This window comes from Varanus komodoensis, unplaced genomic scaffold (assembly GCF_004798865.1).
Source record: "Varanus komodoensis strain SLA01 unplaced genomic scaffold, ASM479886v1 scaffold6_4, whole genome shotgun sequence".
Taxonomy (NCBI): domain Eukaryota; kingdom Metazoa; phylum Chordata; class Lepidosauria; order Squamata; family Varanidae; genus Varanus; species Varanus komodoensis.
This window is the reverse complement of record NW_025336347.1, coordinates 15,162,357-15,190,304: the sequence shown is the minus strand read 5'-3', so window position 1 is coordinate 15,190,304 and position 27,948 is coordinate 15,162,357. Positions and strand designations below refer to the sequence as shown.

General features: G+C 41.9%; 2 protein-coding genes across 7 annotated transcripts in view; both read left to right on the top strand.

Annotated features, from left to right (window-relative positions):
* PTPRG (protein tyrosine phosphatase receptor type G) overlaps positions 1 to 27,948 on the top strand; it is a 634,931-nt gene that overhangs the window by 357,450 nt on the left and 249,533 nt on the right. The window lies entirely within an intron of this gene.
* On the top strand, positions 3,760 to 6,057 carry LOC123034459. The gene is made up of 2 exons (XM_044451813.1): positions 3,760 to 3,932; positions 4,847 to 6,057. Exons 1-2 carry the CDS (start codon positions 3,800 to 3,802, stop codon positions 5,713 to 5,715), a joined length of 1,002 nt encoding a protein of 333 aa, XP_044307748.1. The 5' UTR covers positions 3,760 to 3,799; the 3' UTR covers positions 5,716 to 6,057.

The following is a 27,948-nucleotide window of genomic DNA, read 5'->3' as shown; positions in this document are numbered from 1 at the left end:
AGTGCAACCCCAGTGGTCATTCAGTTAAAGCCAGGAGCCTAACCCATTCATATGTCACTGTATCTGCCATCTCAAGAAGGGAGAAGGGACTCAAAATCTGCAATAGGCAAGCTGAAAAAGGATGGTTTGCAGGAATGTTGCATCTCTCCTTTTAATACTCCAATCTTGGCAATTAAGAAACCAACAAAGGGAGGATGAGCCAGTCAAGTAGAAACTAGTGCAACACCTGCAAGCTGTCAATGAGAGGATGGAGTTGGTCTCTCCAGTGGTGCCAGACCCCTTCCTATTTGGATTCATCATAGTTGCCTTATTAATGATTTCTTGCTGTTGTATCCAGTGTATCCCAAATCTTAACACCATGTGCTTCACCTGGTCTCAACTGGATGAACCCACAGCAAAACAATATTATGTGGCTCTGCGATGACAATACCAAATGGGCAAGTCACCCATATGGTGCTAATAAAGGAAATGCCTTCATAAGCCAAAGTGGGGATTGTGGAACATGAACTTGTTCAAACTTATTCAGTGGATTTCCCCCAGGACCTCGTGTACCAATTCTCCTGGCTGTTAGGCCTTATCCTTAAACACATTCCATTCTGCTCCTTGTTAGCTAAGCGTGTCCCTGTGGATGCAACTCGGTTTACACTGACTTTAGTTTCTTTTTCATGTACAATGGCAAATACCATCCAATGGTATAGCTCTAAGGTGCTTTCCTGATTCATGTGTATAAAAGAGGTACACTCCCTGGCTACTACAAAGTGTTTGGCTTTTGTTCCCTTCACCTGGAATAAAGTTTGTTCCTGTTGCTGAGAAGAAACGTTGTCCGCTGTGTCCTGTTGGAATGAGCAAACCAGAAATGCACTCTCGCCTTTCGCAACAAGCCTATATTTTCAGTGGCTGAAAAGAAAACAAAGTTTGCCTTGTTTTGCCAGTACATGACTGAGAACTGTATGAGATAATTGATCTGTTGCTTATTTGTAGCTTTGTCTTGAAAACTTAAAAACAAACAAACTTTTTCCTATTTCTAGACTGACCATTTCTGGACTATAGATAAGACTATATGTGGGATGTCCTTCCAGCAGATTGATCATATAATGGCTTACCTATCCATTTCTATATGACTGCAGTAGAAATAGTATTGTGCTGGATGTCACAAAAATTGCAGTTCTAGAATTCAGTAGTGTAGAGGCCCTACTGTTTACACAGCTTCCATAGAAAATCTCCCAGCATAAATACTTGTGGTGCACTTCAGAATAACATTTTTGTATTATTTAAGCAAAACTCATGTAGTCATCTTGGAGCCACATGCTTGACTTTATCTGAAGTCAAGTGGCTTTAACAGAAATCAGAATCTCATAGAAGCTGACTTTTCAGAGAGGAAGTCTCTTGTGCTTTAAAATTTGAATGGTTTACATCAAGCTGAACCACTGCAGGGAATCAGCTTCTGGGTTTTCCTTCATCTTGTTGATAGTATAAGCACTGATCTTTCTAAGTGATCCCTGCTAGGGTCTCATGTGTTTTGTTGAGACAATCTTTCTCCCACTCCAGTTTTGTCAATGATAAACTCATTACATAGCATAGATTTTTTAATGATTTAATCTCCCATCATTTTCCTAGAGAGGAATAATCCACTTTTCATACAAAACTGCCATGCATGGCCATGTACTCATTGCGAGATGTGTGGTTCTTCGTCGTGGCCTCTGTGCATCACACATATGGGTTCTGCGCCTGCGCAGTGCCTTTGGCCGGAAGATTAACAGCTAACGGTTTTTTGGCGGGGACTCTGCTCCCCCTCCCCCCTAGCAGTATATAAGGAGCAGAGTGACCGCCATTTTCAGTCTTTGCGACCGCCGTTCGCTGTGCCTCGTGCCGCTTCGCTCTCGCTAAGATTTATCACTTACCTCGTTCCTTGTTCGAAAATCTTGCCCTTTCTCTTACAAGTTGTATTCCTTGCTCTTGTTGTTACTACTTCACTTATATTTCTTAACGTGCACTATTTTTTCTTCTTCTTATCGTTCCTAAAAAAAAAAAAAATTACTTTCCCGCTTTACTATCTTCTTCTCTTCAAATTTCTACGATGGCGCAAAGGGCGGCGTTCCGCAAATGCGGAAAATGCGGCTCGAAAATGCCCGCAGCAGATCCGCATGATCTGTGCCTCCTTTGTTTAAGGGAGGGGCACAGAACCGATAAGTGCAGCCATTGTTTGGCCTTCTCAAAACAGGCGAGGAAAAAGAGAGAGAACTGCCTTCGAAAACTCCTATGGGATCAGGCCCTTCTCCAATCTGACCGCCTGGTGGCTAAGTCCACTGTTGTGGCCCCACCCGAAGGCCGTCCAACTTCGGCTGAGTTGCCGCAATGCCCGGCCTCCTCCATTGCTCCGCCTTTACGCTCCTCTCAGGAAGGCGCACATGCTATGGCCGACCAGCCTGTTTCCCTGCCGAGGAAACAAAAGGAGAAAAGAAAGCACGGTGATTCAGATAAACACCCTGTGCTTAAGAGGGCCAAGAAGGACAAGACGAGCAAACCGGCTAAAAAGCCGAGGAACCCTGAGCAGGCAAAACAATGCCATTCAGACTCAGTCTCGTCTTTGATCCCGATACCGGTCTCGGAACCGACTCCCTCGGTACCGAACATCCAGGAGGCTATGAGGGTCACCCCACCGGCTTCACCACGCTGGCTGGCTGTCGAACCCGTCATGGAATCGAGGAGGGGCTCCATCTCTGATGGGGAAATAAGAGACTCTCCACCCAGAGCTCGATCACCAACCCCAATGCCGTTGGTACAGATGGATACTGATATTGCCATCTCCCCTCCAAAAAGCCGTAGGAGCCGTTCCTCGGATGCGAGATCTGACGATTGGTATCAATCCAGATACTCCTCCGCTCCGAGACGAGCAGAGTACGACTCTGCAGGCTGTTTCCCAACCAGGGAACGATCCTCGCCACCAGCCCACCGGGAGCGTTTCCATTCGACTCCCAGAGATGCCCCGAATGCCCCATCTAGAGAACGTGGCAGATCGGGGTCATCGGCTGAATCTTCCTCCAATGTGTCCCCCCCTTACTGGATGGAATCTGAAGAGTCTGAGGCTGATTCAACCTCACCGGATGCGGCAGTTACGTCACAGGGACCGGGATCACCTGATGAACCCTATATGTCATTCAACGATCTCATGGCCAGATTAGTGAGATCGCTTGATATACAAACCCATCACCAGCCGGGACCGAGCACGGCCCGCTTTCATGATGTTGTTAGAGGCGAGCTATCCACATCCATTGCCTTGCCGCTTATTACAACTTTAAGACAGGCAATGACCCAACCATGGGACCTCCCAGCTCAGCCGCAACCGACTTCACGGAAATATGAGTCCATGTATCGGGTGCGAGAGGAAGACATCCCGTTTCTTCTCCGCCACCCAAAACCAAATTCGGTTGTGGTGGAATCATCGCAGGGTCGGGAGGCCCGCGGATATACCTCGCCTAGAGATAAGGAGGGCAGAAAGGTTGATTCCCTTGCCCGTCGAGTCTACGCAGCATCGGGCCTAGGATTAAGGATCTCTAATTATGAGGCCACCCTGGCGCGTTACCAATATTTTTTGATGCAACGCCTAGATGCCATCATAGATACGATGCCAGGAAACCAAGGTGAACTTGCAAAAACCTTTGTTAAAGAAGCGATGCAAGTCGCTGTGCAACAGCTTTCCACTGCAAGGCACCACGTAGACTCGGATTCGAGGTCGCTGGTCGGGGCCATTTCCCTCCGCAGACACGCCTGGTTGCGTAATTGCAACTTCCCTGAAGAAATGAAGCGGAGAATTGAAGAAATGCCGTTCGACGGATCCGGTCTCTTCCACGCAAGAACGGACAGTAAACTGAAGAAGAGTCACGAGTCCCGCATGACCGCTCGTCGTATGGAGCTAAAATCTTTACCTAGACGTGAGTGGTCATGGTCACGCCCGCAATACCGTTCGCAATTTCCACTTCGGCAACAACAACAGCAACAACGTCACCAGCGCCGCAGGCAGCAACCACCCCAACGCTTCCAACAGGGCCGCCGTAGATTTGCTACGGACAGGCGACATCGTTGGCATTATGAGCGAACCGTTCCTCTCCTCCCATCTTTACCCTTCCCCCTCTCATTTGGGGATCGACTGAAGAGTCGACTCTCCATTTGAGAGTCAATCACATCTGATGGATGGGTATTATCTATCATCCAGCACGGATATGGAATCGAATTCGATGTTGTGCCATCTCCGAGTCCTATTCGATATACTACGCCTTCTTTGGTGCTTTTACACGAGATTCAACAACTTCTCGTTAAGGGAGCTATTCGTCGCCTCTCGTTATCGGAAGGACTCCATGGATTCTATTCCAGATACTTTACGGTTCCGAAACGTGATGGAGGTCTTAGACCAATACTGGACTTGAGAGCTCTTAATAAATTCATTACACCAAAGAAGTTTCGGATGACCACGCTTCAAAGTATTCTTCCGCTGCTGGGGAGAGGGGATTGGTTCGCTTCATTAGATCTAAAGGACGCTTATTTCCATATTTCAATACACCCAAGTTATAGGCGTTTCCTACGCTTTGCGGTAGACCAGAAAGTTTATGAATTCAACGTTCTACCATTTGGATTGGCCACGGCACCAAGGGTTTTCACGAAGTGTATGGCCCCTGTGTGTGCACACCTCCGGCTGTGCGGGATTCGAATTTACCCGTACCTTGACGATTGGTTGCTTGTTGCCGATACGGAAGCTGCACTGGCGTCTGCTATTGAACTTACATGCGCTCTGTTGCACGACCTTGGACTTTGCATTAACCGACGGAAATCTTCCTTTGTCCCTACGCAGGTGATCGATTTTATCGGAGCTCGACTGGATTCGAGGTCGGCAAGAGCCTTCCTTCCTCGAGACAGACGATATGCGATCGTTCATCGCATTGCCCGAATTCGGCAAGCAAGAACAGTTTCCGCCCGATCTATTCAAAGCCTTTTGGGGCACATGTCTGCTGCCATCGCTGTGGTCCCTCATGCCAAACTACGGCTACGCCCCCTTCAACTGTTATTCAACAAACTGTTTCGACCACAAATAGACCCTCCTACCAAACGAATCCGACTACCGGATTCAGTTCTCCACTCCCTGCTATGGTGGACGGACTCAGCCAATTTAACCGTCGGCGTTCCATTTCAACCTCGGTACCCCACAGTAACCCTAGGTACCGATGCGTCACTGCTGGGATGGGGGGCCACCTGCTCCAATCTAAGTACCCAAGGGAGATGGAGCCATCGGGACGGCAGGAATCATATCAACTTTCTGGAACTCCTTGCCGTTTTCAAAGCACTGCAAGCTTTCGAGGATCTGCTCCTCCATCAGATCGTTCAGGTGACCTCCGACAATGTGGCGACGGTCTTTTATTTAAACAAACAAGGAGGAACCCGATCCCGGAAGCTAGCACGTCTCGCCATGCAGATTTGGGACTGGTGTATACCCAGAGGTATCACTATTCTAGCAGTTCACCTTGCGGGCACCGACAACACGGAAGCCGATCTTCTGAGCAGACACATGTCACGCTCCCACGAATGGGAGTTAGACCGTCGGGTTCGAAACAGGTTATTTCACCGATGGGGTCGACCAGACATCGACCTGTTTGCCACTCAAGGGAACAGAGTGTGCAGGACCTATTGCTCCAGAGCAGGAGTGGGTCAGGACTCCCTGGGTGACGCTTTCATGATTCCATGGACAGGAGTGATTTTTTACGCTTTTCCCCCGATCCCACTTATCATGAGAGTGCTTGCAAAGATTATTCACGAAGGAGCTACAGGAATACTGATCACTCCATGGTGGCCACGACAGCCGTGGTTCCCAACTCTCCTTCAAGTTTCCAGGGAGGATTTTCTTCAACTCCCTCTTCTCCCGTATCTAATCACCCAGAAGGAAGGCACAGTTCGTCACCCAGACTTGCAATCCCTGAAACTGACCGCATGGCGGATACGGTGACCCGGGGCGATGCATCGATATCGGCACCGCCTACTATTCCGACTACGCATGCCCAGCAGAGCCTGCACCCAGATCTGCAGTATATTCTTGAATCTGCTCTACGACCATCTACCAGGAAGTCGTACGCAGCAAAATGGAAAAGATTTTCTAACTTCGCCAATGTACACTCTTTTCCAGCCTCCTCAGCCTCCGTCTCACAGATACTTCAGTTCCTTTTTGAACTGCATCAGTCTGGACTTAAACCTTCATCTATAAAGGTTTACATAGCAGCGCTCTCCCACTACAGAGGAGCTATACATGGTTTCTCCCTTTTTACTCAACCTCTAATAAAAAGATTTTTGAGAGGCTTAAATAATCTGAATCCCACTGTAAGATCCCTAATGCCTACATGGAGTCTCTCGGTGGTTCTACATGCACTAACTCGATCACCGTTCGAGCCCATGGCGACAATTGATTTACGCCTTGTTTCTTGGAAGACAGCCTTCCTCGTGGCAGTGACTTCAGCACGTAGATCCTCTGAACTATGCGCTCTTCGAGTGGATCCCCCTTTTCTAAATTTTCACAAGGAAAAGGTGGTTCTTCGCATGGATCCGTCTTTTTTGCCGAAGGTTGCTACCTCTTTCCATATGCAACAGGAAATTGTGTTACCGGCGTTTTTTCCGGTCCCATTGAATCCAATAGAAAGATCTTTACATATGCTGGACGTTCGCCGCTGCTTAGCCTTCTATAGATCCAGGACTGAATCCTTTCGGCATTCAAATAGACTCTTTGTGAAGTATTCGGAGCGCGACAGGGGTTCTCCAGTTACCTCTCAGCGCCTTTCGAAATGGATAGTTAATACAATTGTCCTAGCTTATCAGCTCGCCAAGTTGGATTTACCGTCTACTCCAACAGGCCACTCCACAAGAGCTGTCGCTGCCTCTTCAGCCTTTGCATCGGGAGTTCCGATAGAGGACGTGTGCAAGGCGGCCATTTGGTCTACCCCGTGCGCCTTTGCCAAACACTATCGGCTAGATGTCCGTGCCAGACAGGATTGCTCTTTTGGCAGAGCTGTACTTTCATCTGTCCTTCGATAATGACACCTCCCTCCTCCGGTTGGGGTAAGCTTGTTATTCTACCCATATGTGTGATGCACAGAGGCCACGACGAAGAAAAGCAGGTTGCTTACCTGTAACTGATGTTCTTCGAGTGGCCATCTGTGCAGTCACACAACCCACCCTCCGACCCCTCTTGGTGTCATGGGTGGTTCGATTATTTTTACTTAAATATTATAATCTCTCCTATAGCTCGTACCGCTGTTTTTACCCTTCTTGTACTAATGTGCAATGTTATAAGGAACCGAACGTCGGTCTTTCAAAGACTGAAAATGGCGGTCACTCTGCTCCTTATATACTGCTAGGGGGGAGGGGGAGCAGAGTCCCTGCCAAAAAACCGTTAGCTGTTAATCTTCCGGCCAAAGGCACTGCGCAGGCGCAGAACCCATATGTGTGACTGCACAGATGGCCACTCGAAGAACATCAGTTACAGGTAAGCAACCTGCTTTTTTCATTTACTCTCATTATTAATAATGCACTTTAAAGAATGTTTTAGATAAAAAGAAGGGTGAGGACTCAGGAAGCATGGCAAGGTAGCAAGTTCTATTTATATTGTGGGTCTTATTAGGTGTGTTGCAGGAGACATATAATTAATAAATAAAAAGTACTTGTAGTCAATGATTGGGTAGAATAAAATTTAAAAAAGGAAACATTCATGGATTAGATGTTGATCACCAGATATACTCAACAGCAACTTTCACTGGCACAAACCAACATGGCCAATGGTCAGGGATGATAGGAGTTATAAGCCGGGGAAGGCGGAACACTCTAGGACATTGATATGGGTCTCAAGATCCTATTCAGATAAATCTTTATAGAGAAAGTGGTCTTGGACTCTGCTAAAAGGTCTGTTCCAACTGGAAGTATTTGTAGCACACCAACAGAAGCTCAAGGATGCCTCACCTGGCCTCCAAAGCATTATTTGACCCCATCTTGAGCCTGGTCCCATTTCTCCTCTCTTGTCCCCTTGTTCTCTAGAACAAGAGGCCAAGTGAACCCAGAGGGACACCCAGAATCACTGGAGGAATAGCCAACTGGCTGCCTGAAGTCTCTGCAGCCAGGAAAAAGGATCTTCATCAGCAGGAGAGAGCTCCACAGGAGAAAGGATCTTCCCAGAAGGAGGGTAAAAACCCGGTTGTGAGCAATGAACTAGCACAGAACCAGGAAGAGAAAGAATAGGCAGGGAAAGCCCTTACTCTCCTCAAGACCCTCCCTGGGTTAATTGAACCAAAAAAGAGTTGTGGCTTTTACATCTTGCTCTACAGTTCTGATTTGTAATAATGCCTTCTAAACCAAGTGTAGGCCATGTACAGTCAGGATGTTACTGGTCATATAGCCAGGATGGAATAGCCCACTTGTTAACACATGCAAACTGTAGGGTAGTTTTTTCTATCGGGCCTGAGTGGCTCACATACAATTTCCAGGGCAACGTAATTTAAACCTCCAAACAGTTTCAGCCTCTGTTATCTCAGGGAATGCCTTCTTGTCATGTATAAATTACTCTTGCCATAAGCTACAGTTCTTGAATAGGGCTCTGTTCTGAGTGCCAGTGCTTTGGTTGGCATGACATAACAGATGTGGGGCCCTTTCAGTAGCAGCATCCTCATTATGCAAGCCTTCGGAATTGTGGTTTTCTTTATTTTGAACCTTTCAAGGTCTGCCTGTGGTTTTCTTGGGAAGTTTACTTCTGCTATGAGTTTCATATTACTCTTCTGATTTTATTTATATATATTTCATTGATGTTATAAATACTGAACATCATTCTAAGTATATTTCTGCACCATGTTGGGCATAATTATTTTGAACAAAAATAAATTCAATAATAATAATCAACCTTTAAATGAATTAATTTCTGTGAGAGCCTATATTTTTACTTAAAAAGGGAGGTGACTTCTCCCAACATTCTCCAGTGCTGTGTGCCACGCCATTCCCAAAAGTATATCTAACCCCCAAGGAGCATATTTTGGAAGGCACACAGGCCTGTAGAGGAACAAGAGAAGCAGACAAATATAAACATGAACTTTTTCTTTTATAGGATAAAAATTATGATCCAGCCCTCTACTTTAAATGGCAAAAACTTGAGCCATTTTGACATTTACCAGAAAAGCTTAATGTTGTTCCTGGCCTAGCAGGAAATATTTGAAATCATTGCACTATGAGCCTGCATTTTTAACATCCATGACATGGCTCTTTATTCACCTGTACATGACAGATATTAGAATAGCAGCCATTTAATATGAAAGGTGGAATCATATGCAGTTTTGGGCAGATCCAAGTCCTGCAGTTCCTGGTACTTTCCAGCAACCATAACTGGACGTTGAAGTGCTTCTGTCTGCCTAAAAATGCATCTCATTGCTCCTTGCTGGCTTTGGCACTTATTAGTGCGTGTTAAAACTTCCTTATCTTTTTAAGGGGGGAATTAACATTTATCAGAAAATGTTAGCACTTGGCAAACTTAATGGTATTTAACAACTTAATGATATTTACTGTGACATACTGAAACCATTTTATTTTTGTGGCGTTGGTATGAGGTTAGGCTGAGAGAAAGATCCAGCTCCAAAGCAGTGCAGTTTTCATTCTGCCTTGAGGTGATGCTGGGCAGGGGTCTTCCATGCATATCCTGGTACCACAATCTAGTCAACATATTTTTTTACATTTGATTTAATCATTCTTCCTTAAATATAATTCTTGCTTGTATCTTCAGTTGTGTATTCTGTAAGAGAGAACTATCTTCTATATAACACTGTATTCTCATGTAAAGAAGCATGCTATATGATCTATGAAGAAAATAACAAATGGTCTTAGGCTGTTCTTGAAAATGCAAGAAGATCCATGAGGGGGGTCCCACTCAAAACTTCGTATTTTCTACAAGTTGGACCAGCACTTTGGATGCTTTAGGGCAGCCATCACTGCCTTAGCACCCTTTCTGTTTTGGAAAGCTCCGGGTCACAGCTTTCCTGGCCACTGGATATGACCACCAGGGCTGAAATTCAGAAAATAAAATAAGCCAGGGTGGCTTATTTTATACTGTATTTTTGTATTTCTAATTTAATATTTATATTTTTAATTTATATTATAATTAAATATTTATATTTTTAATTTATATTATAATTATTTTACTTAGTGTTGTAAGCCGCCCCGAGGCTTCGGCGAATGGGGCGGCATAAAAATGTAAAAAAAAATGAAGGCAATGCCATAGGTTGAGCATTGCCATAAGGCTGCCATAAGGAACTGATCTGAATTCACACTTTCCATCACAGAACACTGGAGTGTTCAGAAATGGGAAATTTTAGTTAAACTCCTTGTTATATTCCGAAACCAAGATCCATTTAAATTTATTCACTCTAAAGCATGGAAGGAACTAACACAGCAAATTCATTAAACACTTTTTATGTCAGCAGTGTGACTTATTTCAGTGTCATAAAGGCTAACACAATTTAAGAAGAAATCCAAGAGGTGGCATGTATCACTGGACAAAAATATCTATATATATTTAGGTTGTATCCCTGGAGTAAAACATATAACAACTTTTATATAGTCAAAGATAAGTATCCTGCAGCAGTGAGGTGCTCAGGGAGTTATTTGTGCTCCCCAAATCAATTGGATTGTATTTCTCAATTGGATTGTATTTGCTCCTGGCTTCATGATTCCAGGAGGATGCTTTGGGAACTAGCAGAATCCTACACTCCATGCAGAAGGTTTGGGCATCTATTAGAGGTGCTCTGGCAGCAGCATTAGAGCGCTGTATGCTCATCTGAATGTTACAACTGTTCTGGATTAAATGGGAAAAGAGAGGTTGGTTGAGCATGTACAGCCCCCTGTCCCCAGAACAACTTTAAATGCGGTCCTTGGGGCCGAAAAGCATTGTATAGCCCTGAAATAGTAGTAGCCATCTCTTTTAGGGGGGTTGTCTACATTGACAGAAGACGTACTGCTTTCATCACTGTTTGAAAAGCCATATAGAGTAATCCCCTTGCCTTGCGGTCAGATCCAGTATATAACCTAAAACATCTTAAGAGATTAATTCCATGTTTTGTACTTGAGCTACCCTTTCTTGTAGTCTTGTAGTACTTTAAATATTGTTTCATTCAGTCATTTATTAGATTTATGTATTTATTTTATTAGATTTATATACTGCCTTTTTCTTTTAAAGAATGCACAGTGGCTTACATCATTCTATTCCTCCTGCTCTCAGCCTTCTCCTCACAATAACAACCCTGTGAGGTAGGTTGACCTGAGCGTCTGTGACCGGCCCAAAGTCACTCCGTTGGCTCCAGGGCTCAGGGGGGACTAGAACCCAGACTGGCGGAGTCCCAGTCCCACACTGTTAACCAGTACATTGCCTGACTTTCCAATGTTGTTATTGTTGCAGTTTTTAGGCCACTCAATGGCTGAAGCTCTCTGGGCAGAAAGCAGCAACAATAATAAATGCAATAAGATATGATATAGAATAAAATGACAAAACTTCACAAAATTACATTAAAATAATACATTTTATTTTCATATAAGAATTCATGGACTAGAGGCAACTTGTTTATTTTTTATATTTGAGTTCTCTAACAGAAATGTTCTCAGTGTGATTTGCAGTAAATAAAACATTAGAAACATAAAGCTATCTAATCAAATTAAACACTTCAATCAGCAAGTAAAAAACAGCACAAATACATTCATTTCCTATCAACTCATGCAATAGTAGCGATAAACAGTAAAATAAACAATCTTTAAAATTGTAATTGATACTTCAGTAATATCAGCTGAATTAAATTAGAAGCTTTAAGAAAACAAAACCTGAAAAGGTTTGGGAGAACAAAAATGCCTCTGCTGATGGCCAGAATAGTTCCAAGAGAGTCTCTTAGAGGACAGACATTCTATACTGGACAAGGCCCTGTTTTGTGTAGTTGCTCTCCAAGTTTCTAATCGGAAAGGGCACTCAAAGAAGGATCTCTGCTAACTACTTTAACATGTAAATAGGTACAATTGGTTAGTCCCCGAACTGCACAGAGCTTCTGGGGTCAAAGTTAGCATCTTGAACCTTGCATCTGATGAAATGGAAACCTCACGCCTTGAGAACCTCGTGCCAGAATAAAGCACATCTAGTCTTTCTTAGGTGTTGCAAGGCTCCAAGTTGTTTTTGCTGCAAGATGGCTCAAATATTCTTAAACATTCTTGTACTTAAACATATAGTCATACTGATTTATTATGGGGCTACTCTGTAGCAGAGGATGCATAAACCTTGCGATGTAGTTGTATGAAGATTAGATTGGAACACTAATCTCACACACAATTAGGAAGGGGAATAGAATAAAAGATTTCTGATTCCTTCTACTACCACACATAGGAGGGTAAATTTGAGTAGAGCTGCAGTTCCTCCCAAATCAGGTTTGACATACAAATATTATTATTGATCCTGATTTTTAAATGAGAATCCTCTTTCTAGAGGATATAAACCTGCTCATGTGTCCGTTGGGGTAGGGAAAAAAACTCCCCGGATATTCCTCCATGCAACTTTGTACCCCCTTCCTGATGTTTTGCACCTGCAGAGGAGACTCTGCTCCCACAGTTTCAAAACCCACTGGATTAAGCCACATATTTGTATTAAGCCACATATATCTCCATTACTTTAGGAGATGACCAACTAGATAATACTATGCTCATAATATTTCTGTTAAAATGTGTCGGTTGAGTTATAATAGGCAAAGTTCTCATATCTTCATGCCCAGATTTTCAGTTAAGAGAAGGAATCATTGCAGCAAGAGCAATTACTCAATGAGAGAGCACTAGTTTACACCCAAAAAGTCACATGTTGTACCCCAAGCACTTCCAGGTAGGACTGGCAAAACTCCTGCTTGAAATCTTTGAGGGGCTTAAGTGTCTGCAGGACTGAAATTGTAAGCTTTACAATGCTTACAATGCTCCCGGGCAGTGTTGACAACAGATTAGCTACTCTTGAAGGCATCCTTTAACCACCCACTTATTTATATAGTATGAGTAGATACTATCAAGTGATGAAATCATTTTTGCACTTTTTCCTGAAGAACTGGGGTGTAGTCACTTTAATGCCTGCTGGAGAAACTAAGAAACCACTCCAGAGTGAAAAATGACTCCTCTTGGAGAGCACTGAGGAGGCTCCCATTCCTTGGAAGTGCAGTGGATAGGGGCAGGGGAGGAATCGAAGGTATTTCTTAGCATACCTTAATTGCTCCAATTATGTCTTTTAAGAGGTAACTAATCTGTCTCAAGTGATGCTTTGAAAGACCTTCAGTTGTGGAGCACTTCTATTTTGTATTAATGATTTTTTAAATGAAAGTGAATCAAACTTAAGGTGACATCCAGTAGATGTACTCTGTACTCTGTGGAGGTGCTGGAAACATAAGGTTGTTAAGCTCAAAAAGATACTAATTCTTTTCTTCTCTTCATCCACCAGACTTATTGACCTTGCTCCCAAGAAATCATGCTATGTGTACTGCCAAACCAGGTTAGAGAATTGCACTTGTTACAAAACAATACAGAATTACTTCTGCTTCATAAGGGGATCAAACACCCCCTTAGAGGTTTCAAGAGATCTGCCTCAGTTTGCATTACAGGGCTTAGAACTACTTGATTGACTTTCTTCAGATGACTCACCAACAGCTTATTTGCATTGCTATCGACTGGGGAATCTAAGTTTCCAAAAACTAATCACTTGCCTGTGCTGGTTTGCTGGGTCTCTTTCTGCAATGGATCACACTCACTTTGAGCTACTGTTCCCTGTTCATTAGAGGCCCTGTTCAGGTATTACTTAATCATGTAGCCTCTACCCTGATGAAAAGGCATGCATGCTCGGGAATGATAGGGTACCTTTACAGTAAAGGTACCAGGTTCAATCCCCAGCATCTCCTTGGTAGGGTGAAAAGAATTCTTACCTGAAACCTGGAGAGCCACTGCCAATCAGTGTTCACAATAGTGAACTAGACAGACTAATTTTTAATTGAAATTTTAACTATTGTTGGTGTTAATCCCTTATAAACTACCCAGAGCCCATGGGAATGGGTGGTATATAAAAATCTAAATAAATATATAAATAAAAATACTAGTCTGACTCAGGATGAGGTAGCTGCCTGTGTTTCTAGGTCTTCCTTCTCTTGCTATTCTTGTTGCTGTCTCATACATATTCTCAAATTCAAGCTAAATTTTGAAGCAAAGAGCAGTTTGTAACTGTGCGTGCTCTCTTTACATACTAGAATCCTCATTTGGCAGGATTCTACCACCTGCAGAGAGATCCTCCAGAAACAGAACAAGATCTCCACTGCAGTTCTTCTTCCTCAACCTAAGGAGGGTAAAGAGAATTGTGATGCAGTATGAAAATGGTGGAAGAGCTACCTGCTCAAAACTAGGTATAGTTCACTACCCAATAACTACATAGAAGCTATTCCACCAGTACTGTTTACAAGCTTAAGCACAATGACCTCATATGGACATGTTGTATGTTAGGGTTGTATAGGGACTTCATTTTTGTTGATAAACCACTTGAAAATGTCTGATTCACACCCCTGAATACTAAAAGGAATATGTGTACTCTGAAAATGTTAGCAAATTCCCAAGTTTTGCTTCCAATCACGACCTGCACAATTTTTTAAAATGCAGATGAACCAAAAAACTTCACAAAACTTGAAAGCAGGAGCATGCCAAACTGGGCTCTGAATCAAGGTTTGGAGAATTTTAATGAGTTTGAACATTTCCAATGTTCTGATCTGTATCTGGTGTGTGTTACAACCTGATTTGAGAAAGGAGGTAGGGCAAGCTTTTCTCTCTGGGTGTCAACTGGAGTAAGAAGTTTTATCCAGCTCTGTTCAACCTTGTTCCCTCAGGCCAAATATACTTACTGTGTCCACTGCTTTGGTGTGACTAGGCCCTAATTCCCAGCAAATCTACAGGCATGAGGAAGCTCAAGGGGACTCTCTACTGGAGAAGCTGAATGCCGGCTACCTCCAAGCTGAAGCCGCTGAGGTGTTGCTTCCTGCCTCACTCGGCCTTCTATCTGCTTTCTCCCTGCTTTGCCATGGGCCATACTCCCATGTTTGAGGGGCCTGGACTAAGTGAACAAGCTACCACATGATGCATTTGCTTTCATATTATGAAAGGATGGATGGATGGTCTGATAAACCTCCCCCAGACTAGTGCATGTGTAAGGAATCTCAGTAAACATCGTGTCAATCTGATTGTCACATTTTTAGTTCTTCAGTTCTTCATTAGAAGGAGAAGGATAAAAGGGTACAATACCTTGGGAGATGAAAGCCAATCAGAAAGGTTGCTTGTTAAACTCAGTGAAAAATGAACTCTGAAAAAGGCAGGTGTGATGATCCTTTGAGGACATTTTGGAGTAATTGTACCAATAATGCATTAAAATGTCACCAGGGGAACTGATTAATTGGCATTGCCTTCATTTTTCTCTCCCATTTACTTGCATTCCTGTCCTGACTGCTTCGTAATAAAAAATAAAAATAGCAATGTTTGGCCCTAGCACTCTATATGAAGTCTTTTATTACTGTAAAGTGACATATGTGAAACCTTGCAACTGACATTCATAGACTTAAATGCCTACTACTTCAATTGCTTTATTAATGTTTTGGCTTTCAGCGTAAAAGCAAACCCTTGAAAAATTTCGATTATGACTGTGATATTTATCATTTTATAATAGAAGCATTAGTAGCTTCTAGACTGAATGTTGGCTTGCACTTTCCACAACAGAAATTCCAACTTTCATCTCTTAAATGAACATTATCTGTAGGCCTGTTTGCACAAGAAACATGCCAAATTTCTGTATCATATAAAATGAAGGCTTCTTAAAGGAGATGGCAGGATGTAGTGGCTTACTACATAGCATCTCCATAGTTTAGATCACAGCTTGTAATTGTTTCCCATAAATGGCAATGGATGTAGAGGAGCAGGAAAAGGCACATATCTTTGTAACTAACTGGATAGAAATGTTTCTTAGGGCTGCTGGTCAGGTGGGAAGCAGGTCTGGGAGGTAACTGAGTTGGAAAGCAGAAAGTCAGCAAGTAAACTGGGCTGAACAGTTTGAGAGTTGCTTGGGCTAAGAAGCCAAGTTGCAGTCTGCATTTTTATAGGACTTATCAGCAACTTCTGTCCTTTGCAGAAATAGTTGCTGCACTACTACTCTTAGAGTGTTTGCCGCAGCTGAAAGTCATGCCAAAAATGGAAGAGCAATCACAGCCACTCTTCGGCCACTTCACTAGTACCTGAATATTTCTGCTGTATTGGTAAAATTAGCTTGAGGAACTAGAAGGCTGTGATGGAATAATTCCAGACTGATTTTTGCTATGAATCAGACCTCATCTGGAATACTGTGTCCAGTTCTGGGCACCAAGATTTAAGACAGATGCAAGGAAATTAGGAAGGGTCCAGAGGGCAACAAAAATGATCTAGGGTTTGGAAACACTCCCCCTATGAGGAGAGACTGAGAGAATTGGGCATGTTCGGCATTGAGAAGAGAAGATTAAGTGGGGACATGATATCCCTCTATAAGTACCTCAAAGGCTGTCACAAAGGGAAAGGTCAATATCTCTTCTTGATGATACCAGAGTGTAGAACATGGAATAATCAATTCAAGTTGCGACAACCCAGATTCAGGCTGCACATCTGGAAAAGCTTCCTCACAGCAGTGGAACCAGCTGGCTAGAAAGGGGGTGGGCTCTCCCACACTAGAGACATTCAAAAAGAAGCAGGACAGCCATGTGAGTGTGTTGGTGCAACTTGGTGTCCTGCAACAGCAGTGGGTTGGACCCAGTGGCCTTCATGCCCCCTTCCAAGTCTAGTCTATGAGATATAAGTAAACAGGGTTTATTTTGCTTATGGCCACATATTAAATACATGAACTTCTCACCTTACTTTTCAGATTCCAAGTTGCATAAAAAGGTATAAAATGGGTAAATTTTGCTCCCCGCATGCCCTACAGTTCCCATCAGCTCTGACCATCATTCCTAATAGTGAAGGAATCATGGGAACTGTGGGCCAGAATATCCAGAAAGTCACAAGTTGCTCATCCCTGCTGGTTTTTATCTTTAAAGCCTTAAACTTGTATGATTTCATGTATTTGGTCTAAGCCCAGTTTTTTAACAAGGCCTTTAGCTGAATATTTTTTCCAGTTTTTAAGAATGCTGCAAATGTTTCCCTTTCTCAGTGCCTTTGCTTGGTAATTGGGGCTTCTGAGTTGGTTTCTTGATGAGTTTCTATTTTGTATTATGACAAAGGCATTTTCTGATGATTTTTTGCCGTATTTTGTGGATTTGGCTTTATTATTTATATAAGTTATTGTTATGAGCCAATTGGAGCTTCTTTCTAAAAATGCAGGGCTTTTTAGAATCAAGAAATGAGACTTGGTTCTATGTTTCAGAAGTAAAATGCTTTTCTTTCTCATATGAAGACGTGGGAAAGATGGCAATACCAAGAAATACATATAAAGAAATAAGTAACCTGCCTGTTATTTTCAGATATGTTTTTACTCATTTTACTTTGTCATTCAGTTTGATTCACTGAACTAATTCTACTTTAATGGTTCATTTATGCATGCAACTCCCTGGAAAAAAATGAAGATAAAATTTTCCCTAAAGCATTTTACTGAATTCTCTGTCCAGAAATAAATAAACACACACCCAACCACTATTGCATGATCCTAGGGAGGAAAACATAGTTTGCAGACTGATGGGCAGACAATGAACATCACCAACAAAATGGAAGTTCAAAAAGAACACCTGCGATCAAAGATCCAATTCAGTTTGCTTTGTCTTGCAGTTGCACGGGAAATAGTTTCTACCTGTCTTTATTATTATTCTCTAGTCTGTTGGCTTTTTCAAGAAACAATTTTGTGAATGAATAGCTTTGGAAGCACACGTAATTTTGTCTACCTTTTGCCAAATGCACAGGCAATATTAGCTGTAGGGAAAAATTACATAGCCTAAGAATATTGCACAATAAATATGTTGTGTCACATAGACACCATCTGTAAATTATTCTGATAGACAGAACAGCTTGCCTGCCAAGTCCTAAAACATGGTTTTGCATAGTACAGAAGTGTGGTAAAATAGCTCAGGGGAATTCTGGATCAGGTTGCATGAATTAAATTTTGACCTTGAACTTACATATATCACCTGCAAGACTGAACAAAATGTGCTCTGCCTTTCTGGTGGATATTGTTAGAACATTAAAATCATTTTTGGATGGATTTTAAGGCGTTTGTTAATAAAAACAAATACATAAGCCTACAAATGTGCAGCTCATAACTTCAGTTCTGAAACTGTGATTGTATGTGGTAATCTGTTAACATTCCATGGACTAAGGAGGGCTAAAAGTGATAAGAAGAGACAGCACTGACAATGGTGTTAAAGGCATTTAGCACTCTAAAAGAAGAGCTGACATCTCTTGGTGTCAGTCCCTTGTGTAAAAATGATCAACACAAGCAAAAACATGATAATATATCTCTGGCTCGGTCTTATTCTCATTTCAATTTATAGTGCATCTAATTTATTTGGACTCACTACTTTGTGAAATCATTGGCCCTGTTCAAGCTAAGCCAGAATTCTTCAGAATAGTGACCAATTCAAGGGCAAGTATATTTATGGATAGTGCCTGATTACTCCCTCATAGCTCCTCCTATAAGTGGGAGTAGCTAAACTAACAACTTACCAGGAAAGAAAGGCTTAGCTTTATACACAAACCTGCCCCCTCACTTATTAGGAGATCCCAGCCATCAGCCAAATCCCCCAATCTGTGAAACATCACTGCTTCTGATTTTTCTTATCATACCTTTATTTGAGTGGTCAGGGAAGTAATGGAAGATTCTCAGAAAGACTACTCAGAAAGTTTTTCCCAAAGGCTACTCTGGAAGGAATGGATAAGTGTTGGAGTGTAAAGGGATGTGACAGATGTCATGGGGAGCTTTGTGGAAGAGACAGATGATTGGCAGGGAAGGAATATTCCAAAACAGATTAGTATGGAATTCCAGTCTCCTTCTTTTATCAAGGTTCATTGAACTGGAAATTGGTAGAGTTTTGTGAATTTCTATAGTTCCTCGTTGTAGTGGAAGCACCTACAGATTGAAATATTTCTGCTGCTTGCTTCCATCTGCTTATTACCTTGCTTTAATCAAGTGATGATGGCAGAAAAGAGTTGGCAAGTAGGCTGTTAACCCATGGTGAAACTTTGGGGTAGAGAATATGCTATTTTAGGTAGGGGCTTCTTAATAAATAATTACACAATAAATAAAGGCTTGTTTGGTATGATTAATGAACAGTAGTTTTAATTGTTCTTGTCTTTGAATGGTCCAAGACAGGATTAACTAAGTAATTTCCCATTTTCTTATGGAAATGAAGTGCATTGAAGGCATTGGGCTACTGGATTTTGACCCCTTTTCAAATCTTCAAAATGGCGTAGATAGCAGGAAGCACAATTAAGACATCTTCATTCTGAAACCTCAAAATCTAATCTGTTATTTCAACACAGCACGCCAAATTCAACCAAAACTTCAGTTGACTTCCTTAGGATCCAGAATCCAAATAAATGTTTTCACCAATACTGTCTGTGTGCAGATGGGTCCTGGGTTGTGAGGAAAGAGGCTGGTTTTCAGAAAAGCTGTACACGTTCTAGGAAAGCTTTAGGTCAGCCTTCCCCAACTTAGTACTTTTCAATATCTTCAAGAGGGATGTTTTAGGTAAACCACAAAATGGGTGGAGCTCTTGTTAATGGTCCTGATTTGCTGCCATCTGTGAAAGGATGAAATCCAACTGAAAGCTCCAAGGCAAAGGCCCTGAAACCAACATAAGGGATATTTTCCTAGGCATTGGGTGGCTATACATTTAATCTTTTTAAAACATTGTTGTGCTGATCAGATCTTTGTATTAAATCAGTTGGATCACTTATTTCTTTTTGAAATATTTAAATAATTGTTTCAGCGGCAGAAGAATACCATAATTCATTATGTAAAGGTAATGGCAATTTACATATAAATAACTCTACTTCTTTCTCCCTTATTCCTGGTACCACTTCCCAGAATATGCGTGTGTCACCACCTTTCTTTCTTCCTGCCCAGCCATTCTCAAAACCCACTTTATGAGTATAGGCTTTGGCCATCAGTTCCCATAACCCAGCACTGAAGAACACTGTAACTCAGCATGGAAGCCAGTGGGGATAATGCTGGCCATGGAGGTTACCATCTGGCCCTGCAGAATCTTCATGGGTTTTTTCGGTGGGTGGGGGAAGTGGATTTCAGGGGCTCAGCACTGGCAGGTGCTGTTCCTCCCACTCTGCTGAGGCTGTGCATGCTGCATGCCACCTCCATGAAGACAATGCACAATGTGTGATATCCCAGGGACTTACTTGCATGGTCCCTTCCGAACTGGGGGGAGTGCTGCACAAAGTATCCCTGGGAGAACTTGCAGCTAGAGCACCTCTCTGACCATGGGCTTGGTCTGGGTAGCTTTGGGCTTGCCCAGCATGGAAGTGGGAGTGCAGTGAATCAGGGTACAAGCCAACACATTGGGTGGAACAAAAGGATGTCAAGGGGCATTGCCTTTCTCCCAACATCATCTGCTGAGGGTGGTGTTGAGGTACCCACCGTTGCCATACTGTTTTTACTACTGTTATTTAAAATATTTCTTGGATGCCTCTCAGAGCAGGGGTTCACTGAAAACAGCATACAACCACAAAATGCATAAAACAATGCAATGTTGAGAGTGATAAAAGCACAAGAATAAGAACACAAAGGCAGCAATAAAAACAAATCACAAAACCAATAATAAAATCAGCAACAACTATAGCAATCCATTCAGGAGACAGAGTAAAATAATAGGCCATTTTATGGCCATTTTCAAGACCATTTTAAAAGCTAGCAATGGTGTGGATCCCCAGATGGCAACCTGTTTCAGACAGGTAGGGCCATTGTAGGGAAGGCCTTCTGACATGTCACCCATCAAATGGAAAAATGAGAATAGCCTTTCTGACCTACGTTATAATACCTTTCATAGCTAAATCTTACATACATACAGTTGAAATAATTACATATTCTTTATAATCCTGCTTTCATCTCCCTCCCTGACCTCTTTCATCTCTCCAGTGCTTCATTCTAGATTGCAAGATCTACCCTCTTCTAGTTTATACAGTACAATGCAGACAGATGGTAAAAAAGTAAGGCCTAGGCACACTGAAATGCAGACATATAACACTGATTTTTAATTGTACATTTTGGGGTACAAGTGGGGGATGGCATCGGTTTTGAAATGAAGAAAAACCACCATGTTTCACCTTGCTGGATCCCATCAGTTAATAACTCCCAAAGGCTCAGTGCAGTCCTATGCCTGCCTGGGCAGAAGTAAGTGAATACTCTAGCCTGTGTGAGTGTGTACATAGGATTGGGCTATTTGTAACCTGTTTTTTGTTTTTTTTAAGGTTTAAGTTGCAGATGCTCGTGTTGACATGAAATCATCCTTTGTTATACAGTGCCTTTGTCTGATAGTGCTTGCACAGGTCCCAGTGCATCCCTTTAGCAATGCTGTGGATAACGGTCAATTGATTTTGGATGGGAAGTTAGAGGAGATCCTTATCACCATTATTTCTACCCTTGGCAGGTATCCCCAAATCACGCTTATGCTAGTGAAAGAAAAGCTATTACGAATTGCTGTTGGTCTGTTGTCTCTCTCTCTAGAAGGAGCTGCTGTATGTATGGATGCTGGAAAGCATCAGCAATAGTCTAATATGGTTTTTCCATAGTTTCAGAGTCATGAACATAAACATCCCAGAGCTGTGTTGAGTGCAAAGAAGGGACTGTTTTAGTATATGTATCTAGATCATCTGTCCTTGATTACCTTTACTTGAATGTTCTACATGCCCAATATAATACATATGCGACTTCTGTTCATTCTGTTTAAATTGTACTTTTTTGCAGCAAAATATATGGAAGCAGGACTCATTCATATGTATTGCTGATAAAAGCTGGTCTTTAGACTGAGTATATTCCATTGAACTCTCTCGGGCCTGCTGCTGAGAAAAGATACTTATTCTCTTGCACATCACAAATATGAAGTTTTTAACTATTTATAATTTTTATTGTTTTTAAACGTATTTTACATGTATTTGGGAACCACTTAGAGATCTTAGGATATGAAGCTCTACTATTATTAAATTGAACATGTGCTCTACAGAACTGTTGTGAGATGCATGCATGCTCTAGTTCAGCATTTGTGACAGAATGCAAAATATTAGGGAAGATGTAGCCTTCAGAAAAGGAGGTAAATGCTGGAACATGCAGGATTTGTCTTGAGTACCTTGTTATGTCAAGGGCAACAGCTGGCAGTGCCGAAGGGGACACCCCAAATGAATAAGAACATTAGAAGAAGATGACATATGATAAGTCTTTCTTATATGTTGGTTATACCAGGATTTGTGCAGGGCAGGAAAACCGTATCAGGTTGCTACTTCGGGTATTTCTGTGTCTGGCAGGTTCTGAAAAAGAGCATCTGCATGTTGTTGTTATTTGGTAGCAGTAGTGGTTAAGGGTTTATTTGTTTTTTTCAAAACAAATAGCTTTACAATAAATAAGATTACAGACAAGTCCTACCTGCAGGCTTACAATGTAATAGACAAAGACAAATAGAGAAGAAATACAATTGGAAGGGAACTACATGCAGTCACAAGTTTTATACACATATGCCCCCTAGGCATTCAAGTCTCCTTAGGTTCTGATTAATGGGCAGGTCGAATGCTTGAGTCATTTAGGGGAGAGAACTATCTCCTCAGTTGTTGATGCTCCAGTTGAAAATGTTCCATTCCATGCATTCTGCCGGAACAGTGAGACTATCACACAATTTTTTCTTCCATTGAAACCACTTAAGATGGGTGGCATCACTTCAGTCACAAATGTCGTACAGTGATGATGATAATCATAATAAGCTTTCCAGATCTGAGGGACAAAAGCTCTAGCCCCATGCTATTTCTCTGTGTACAGAAAATGTTGCTTACCTGGAGGAGTGTGGAGTCGTGTGGAGAGGAGAAAGGGCATGCTTCGCTAGGTCTTTAGGAGGAGGAAGGCTAATTAATTGGACTTCTTTAGCAGCTTTTAGGTAGCCACTCTAAGAAAGAGGTGCATGAGTGAGGACAACATAAACCTCCTCATGCCTGTAGCTCACTTTCTGATAACCTTCTCCGCACGTGTCCTTCCCCTCCCGTCAACTGAACATGCACCCAGCCTTATAGCTTTGCTCATTGAAAAGAATCTGAGGGGAAATCAAATAATGGAGGAGGACAGGACAGGACAGGACAGGACAGGATCTGCACTCCTCACCCATTGGTGGCTTTAGTTGTTACAGTTGCCCCTCCAAAGTGCAACAGTATAATCCCCTTGGGCACCAGTGTTCCTTAGATGCTTTTCATGGTGGTGCCCACCAAGGTGTCCTGCTTCTTTTTTCCCCCCATTAAACCATTTCCTTACTGGCAGCTGGCATTGCCATGCTGAAAACCTTCAGTTCTATATTAATCTTATACAGCGGGGTGCAAATTGTTTTGGGGTCATGAATACATTTGGCAATTCAAGAAACTGCCCTGGGCACCACAAAATGACTGTCGTGGGAGGCAGGACAAAGGAAAGTGACCTGCTTAAAAAACTGTACAGAAAGCAGAAGTGGGCTCTGAGCTCCAAAACACTGAACAACTGCTTTCAACCTCCAGTTCTCCTGCAAGAATATCTAGTGCCTCGCAATTCTCTCTCTCTCTCTCTCTCTCCTCTTACCCTGGGGCCTGCTAGCCTAGGAAACCCAAAAATGTACAATTGATTTTACAGTTTCCAACATATCTTTGTATATTTTTCATTTATATGTTTTATAAATTGTGTTTTGACATTTTTTAATCCTCAGTGAGAATTTTATTGAAGGACAGGGTCTAAATCCCTAAAATGAATGAATGACTCAATAAATGTTAGGTGTTCAGGAAGATACCTTCCTGTGACTGAAGACATTAGATGTGACTGAATCAAAGAAATGTGTTCTCCAGCCCTGGCTGAATTGCTGCAGCTGAATGATTTTATCCTCTGGTCTGTTATTCTAGCACTGCACTCAGTCTCTGCACACTGACTATTGACGCTGGCAGCTCATTTTGCAGGGAAATAAATAGGGTGGGAAGGGGTTTTTTCTTTCTTAAACTTGGAATTGTTTATTTTGGAGTCTGCATAAAAAAGTTCAGGAAATAGTCCTCAGCTCCGAACTTATCACTTGGTATCCAGGAGGCATAGTGAAATGGCAAAACTCATTTCCATTGTCTCTTCGATTTGATCCAGTGAAAAAAGAGAAAGAGAGAGAAAGAACACAAGCTAGAATAATGTATTCTTCCATTATGCTTTTATATTTATTTTGTATTATAGGCAGGGAGGAGGGAATTGCCTCTGATTTATCCTTTGCATTTCTCTTTTAATAAAATCTTAGCCTGGAACTAGATTTTGTGGAGGATGAAGAGCGATTGCACCAGAAACAGCAGCACTGAAACAACTCTTCCTTCCTTTCCTGTAGAATCTATATAGAAATACAAAGTATGATGATGTGAAATTCTCTTCCACCCAACTTCATGGGGGACAACTCTAAGTATAGCAATATTGCTAGAAAGAAAGGGAAAATGAGATGTAGGGCAACAGCCATAATGAACTTAGAAATGCTTCATTCCAGCTTTCACATGGGTTATAAATGTTATGAAATTCAAGGTATCTAATGCACCTACTTCAAATTAGCCATGGTTCCTTTCAAGACCACCTACCCTTGTTTTTATACCAACACCCCTAGATTGTGCAGAGTAGAATGAGGGCTAAATAGTTCAGCTGGTCAATAAACTCACCGTAAAACACTATAAACCAATTACTTCCACCATCTTTTTGATTACAAACAATCTAGTTGCAGGATCATGTTACCTCGTCCTGGATCAGAGCTCTTCTTTTTACATATGTCAAAAGGTAGTATGGCTGAAGTGGTGTGCTAGAAGTGGAGAGACCAAGTTCAGATTCCCACTTGGGCACAGATTGCTGGTGAGTTTTGACTAGTCAGTATCATTGAAGCTAACCTAGAAGGATCAGATCTTGCAGTCCTTGGAGAAAGGTATCCGGGAGGTGTGAATGCATGCATCTGTGTTCAAGTGTGCACACTTGCAGATGCTTGCACCTGGATATGAACTGGCAGTATACTGATGCTCTTCTCTTCTCCCAGCCTATGTCTGCCTATCCAGATAGTCAATTATTTATAATATTGCTAAATGATTTGCATTGCAATTATTCCAATATAAATTAGAGGTAGACCAAAAGGTTGGCATTTCAGGGTTGAAACAATGCCACTAAGAAGGTTTTAAAAAAGAAAGAAAGACATTAACATGTTGTGTGTGGGGGATTTGTTTTTAGCTCTTTAAAATATTCAAGTTTTTAAATTGTACTCTCTAATTAAGAAAGGCAAAAATGTAAGTTTTAAAAGGCCTCCCTCTGTGGATTCAAGCAGTGATATTTGTTTTGAGCATAGGGGTGTTAGAAATACATAATTGTATCACCATTTTTAATTTGTGAAATATAAAGCATTTAAATTTGTAAAATGTGGTACTATTTATTGACCTCCGAATCACAGGATTAGGCTTAGGGTTGCCGTTCGATGGACCACTTTGAGAGATGCTAGTTTGGATGAAGTCATGTTGGAATAAAGATTTATGCATGGTTTACTTTATCTGAATTTGGTTGGCCTTCCAGCTTACCTCATTTCTGTTAGATTATCCTGATTAGGAAACACTGTTATCATGGATCACAGCCATACTTACAAATCTGGAGCAAGGAAAGTGTTTCATGGTTAGTCTAAGTGACTAAAGGAAGGACAAGAGAGATCATAGAATACTTTGTGTCTGCTCTCTCCTCCACATTTCATGAGATGTGATGCCCATAATTGCACAGATTCATATATATGCATGCATGGTGTGGAGAGAAGTTGAGAGCAAGAACTTTTTTTCTTCATTACACTAGAACCTGAAGTTATCTCATGAAGCTTTTATGGTGGGATTCAGGACAGATGAAATGAAAAGTACTTCTTTGTACAAGGTTTAGTGAAGGCCACCAGATTGGTGGGCTTTAAAAGGGGATTAGGTTCATTCATAGAGGTCAAGACTATCAATGGCTGCTAGTCATACTGGATATATATTAGTGCTATATCAGAAGCAGCATGCCTCTCAGTACCAGTTGCTGGGGAACGTGACTGGGAGGTTGCTGTATCTTCTGTCCTATTGTGCACTTCCCAGAGGCATCTGATTGGCCACTATGTGAACAAAACCCTCGGTCCGGTTTTGATCTGAACTGTCATGAGCCATTATTTTCTTACATACTAATTCAAGATGAAGTTCAAGGGAAATATAAATCAGGATATGTTTGCAAACACTCACTACTCTATACTCTGTACATTGTGGTATAATGGTTAGAGAGCTATGCTGGGACTTGGGAGATGCTGGTTCAACCATGAAGCTTGCTGGTTGATTTTGGGTTGGCCACCTATTCTCAGCCTAACCTACCTCACCTAGTTGCTGTGAGGATGAAAAGGGTTGTTGAGCTCCTTAGAGGAAAAACCAGATGTAAAAAACCAGAGATGCAACATAGAAATAAATAAAACATGCAATGCATTCAGTTTCGATCCATTCATTTTTTAGAAATAATTGTTAAATATTAAATATTATTTTTGGCTTAGAACATTTTTCCAATTCTGGAAGCAGTTTCTCAGATGGAAAGAAGTGAATTACTTATGCAGTGTTTAATTCAGAGTTTTCCCATCACAACCAATTAATGTTACTGCATTCCATTAAAATACAGTTTTCTCCATTGGGAAAACACTTACATTAGGAAAGCTGAGATGCACCCACAATTAGTGGACTCAGATGCTTCTGTCAGGTCTGATAGTTACACATTCAACTTGGAATGCAGAAGCAAGAACAGCTTCTTCCATGGGTGGAGCCAAATTGATAATTTGAAATTGTCAGTAGTTGCTTTTGCATTGTGTAATGTTGTTTTTGTTTTCCATGAATTAAAGAGTTTGGAATATTGGAAAGGTGCCCAGTTGCTTAAATGTTGTAGTCCTTGTTATTACTCCGTCTAATAGCAAACTGCCTTTTTGTTTGAGTCCGGAAATAAAACAGAGCTACCAGAAATAAGGTAGCAGTTTCTTCATACTGTAGACACTACTGAAATTTGCAGATGTTAATATGTTTATGAATTAAGAGACAGCCCACCTCCACAAACAACACAAGAACTTACGAGCTTTCAGGATTTATATAATGTTGGTTGCAGCTGAGCCTCAAGAATGAAGATAATACTAGATGTACTGACAATCTTACTGAGAGATGGGACTTGCAGGTTTGCCAGAGACAGAAGCCCTTGATTTGCTTCCTGCTGCTGCAGGGAGTGGTGGTACAGAGAGAGAAAGAGAGAGAGAGAGACTTTTATTTTAACAGGTATATAAAAATCCTGGATTTCTCCAGGCAGGTCTCACTTTTGCATCATGAAATGGGGGTCGTCTAAAGAAACCACAAGTTGGGCAGACTGTATGAAGGTGTTGGTTAAGTCTGTAATTGAGAGCAGCTGTGACACAAACTTCTATGGCCTCAGTGAAGAGAGGGAATAAAGGAGATGGAAGAGGGTGCAGTGGGAACTAATCTGCTCAAGCCCTCAACATCTAGAAGGCAGATGAGGACCAGGAGGATGCATGCCATGAGGATAAAAAACTCCCTTCCCTGCACTATACAGGGATGTTTCAGGAGTAAGAAGCAGAGAAAGGAAGCATGTCCCTTTCCCACATGCCAGGTCTATCACCCCACTAGAGC

Coding starts and splice junctions, on each gene's coding strand:
- LOC123034459 (XM_044451813.1), top strand. CDS start 3,800: ATGAAGCGGAGAATTGAAGAAATGCCGTTCGACGGATCCGGTCTCTTC. Junction 3,933..4,846: donor GCTAAAATCTTTACCTAGAC/GTGAGTGGTCAT, acceptor GTCCCTACGCAG/GTGATCGATTTTATCGGAGC.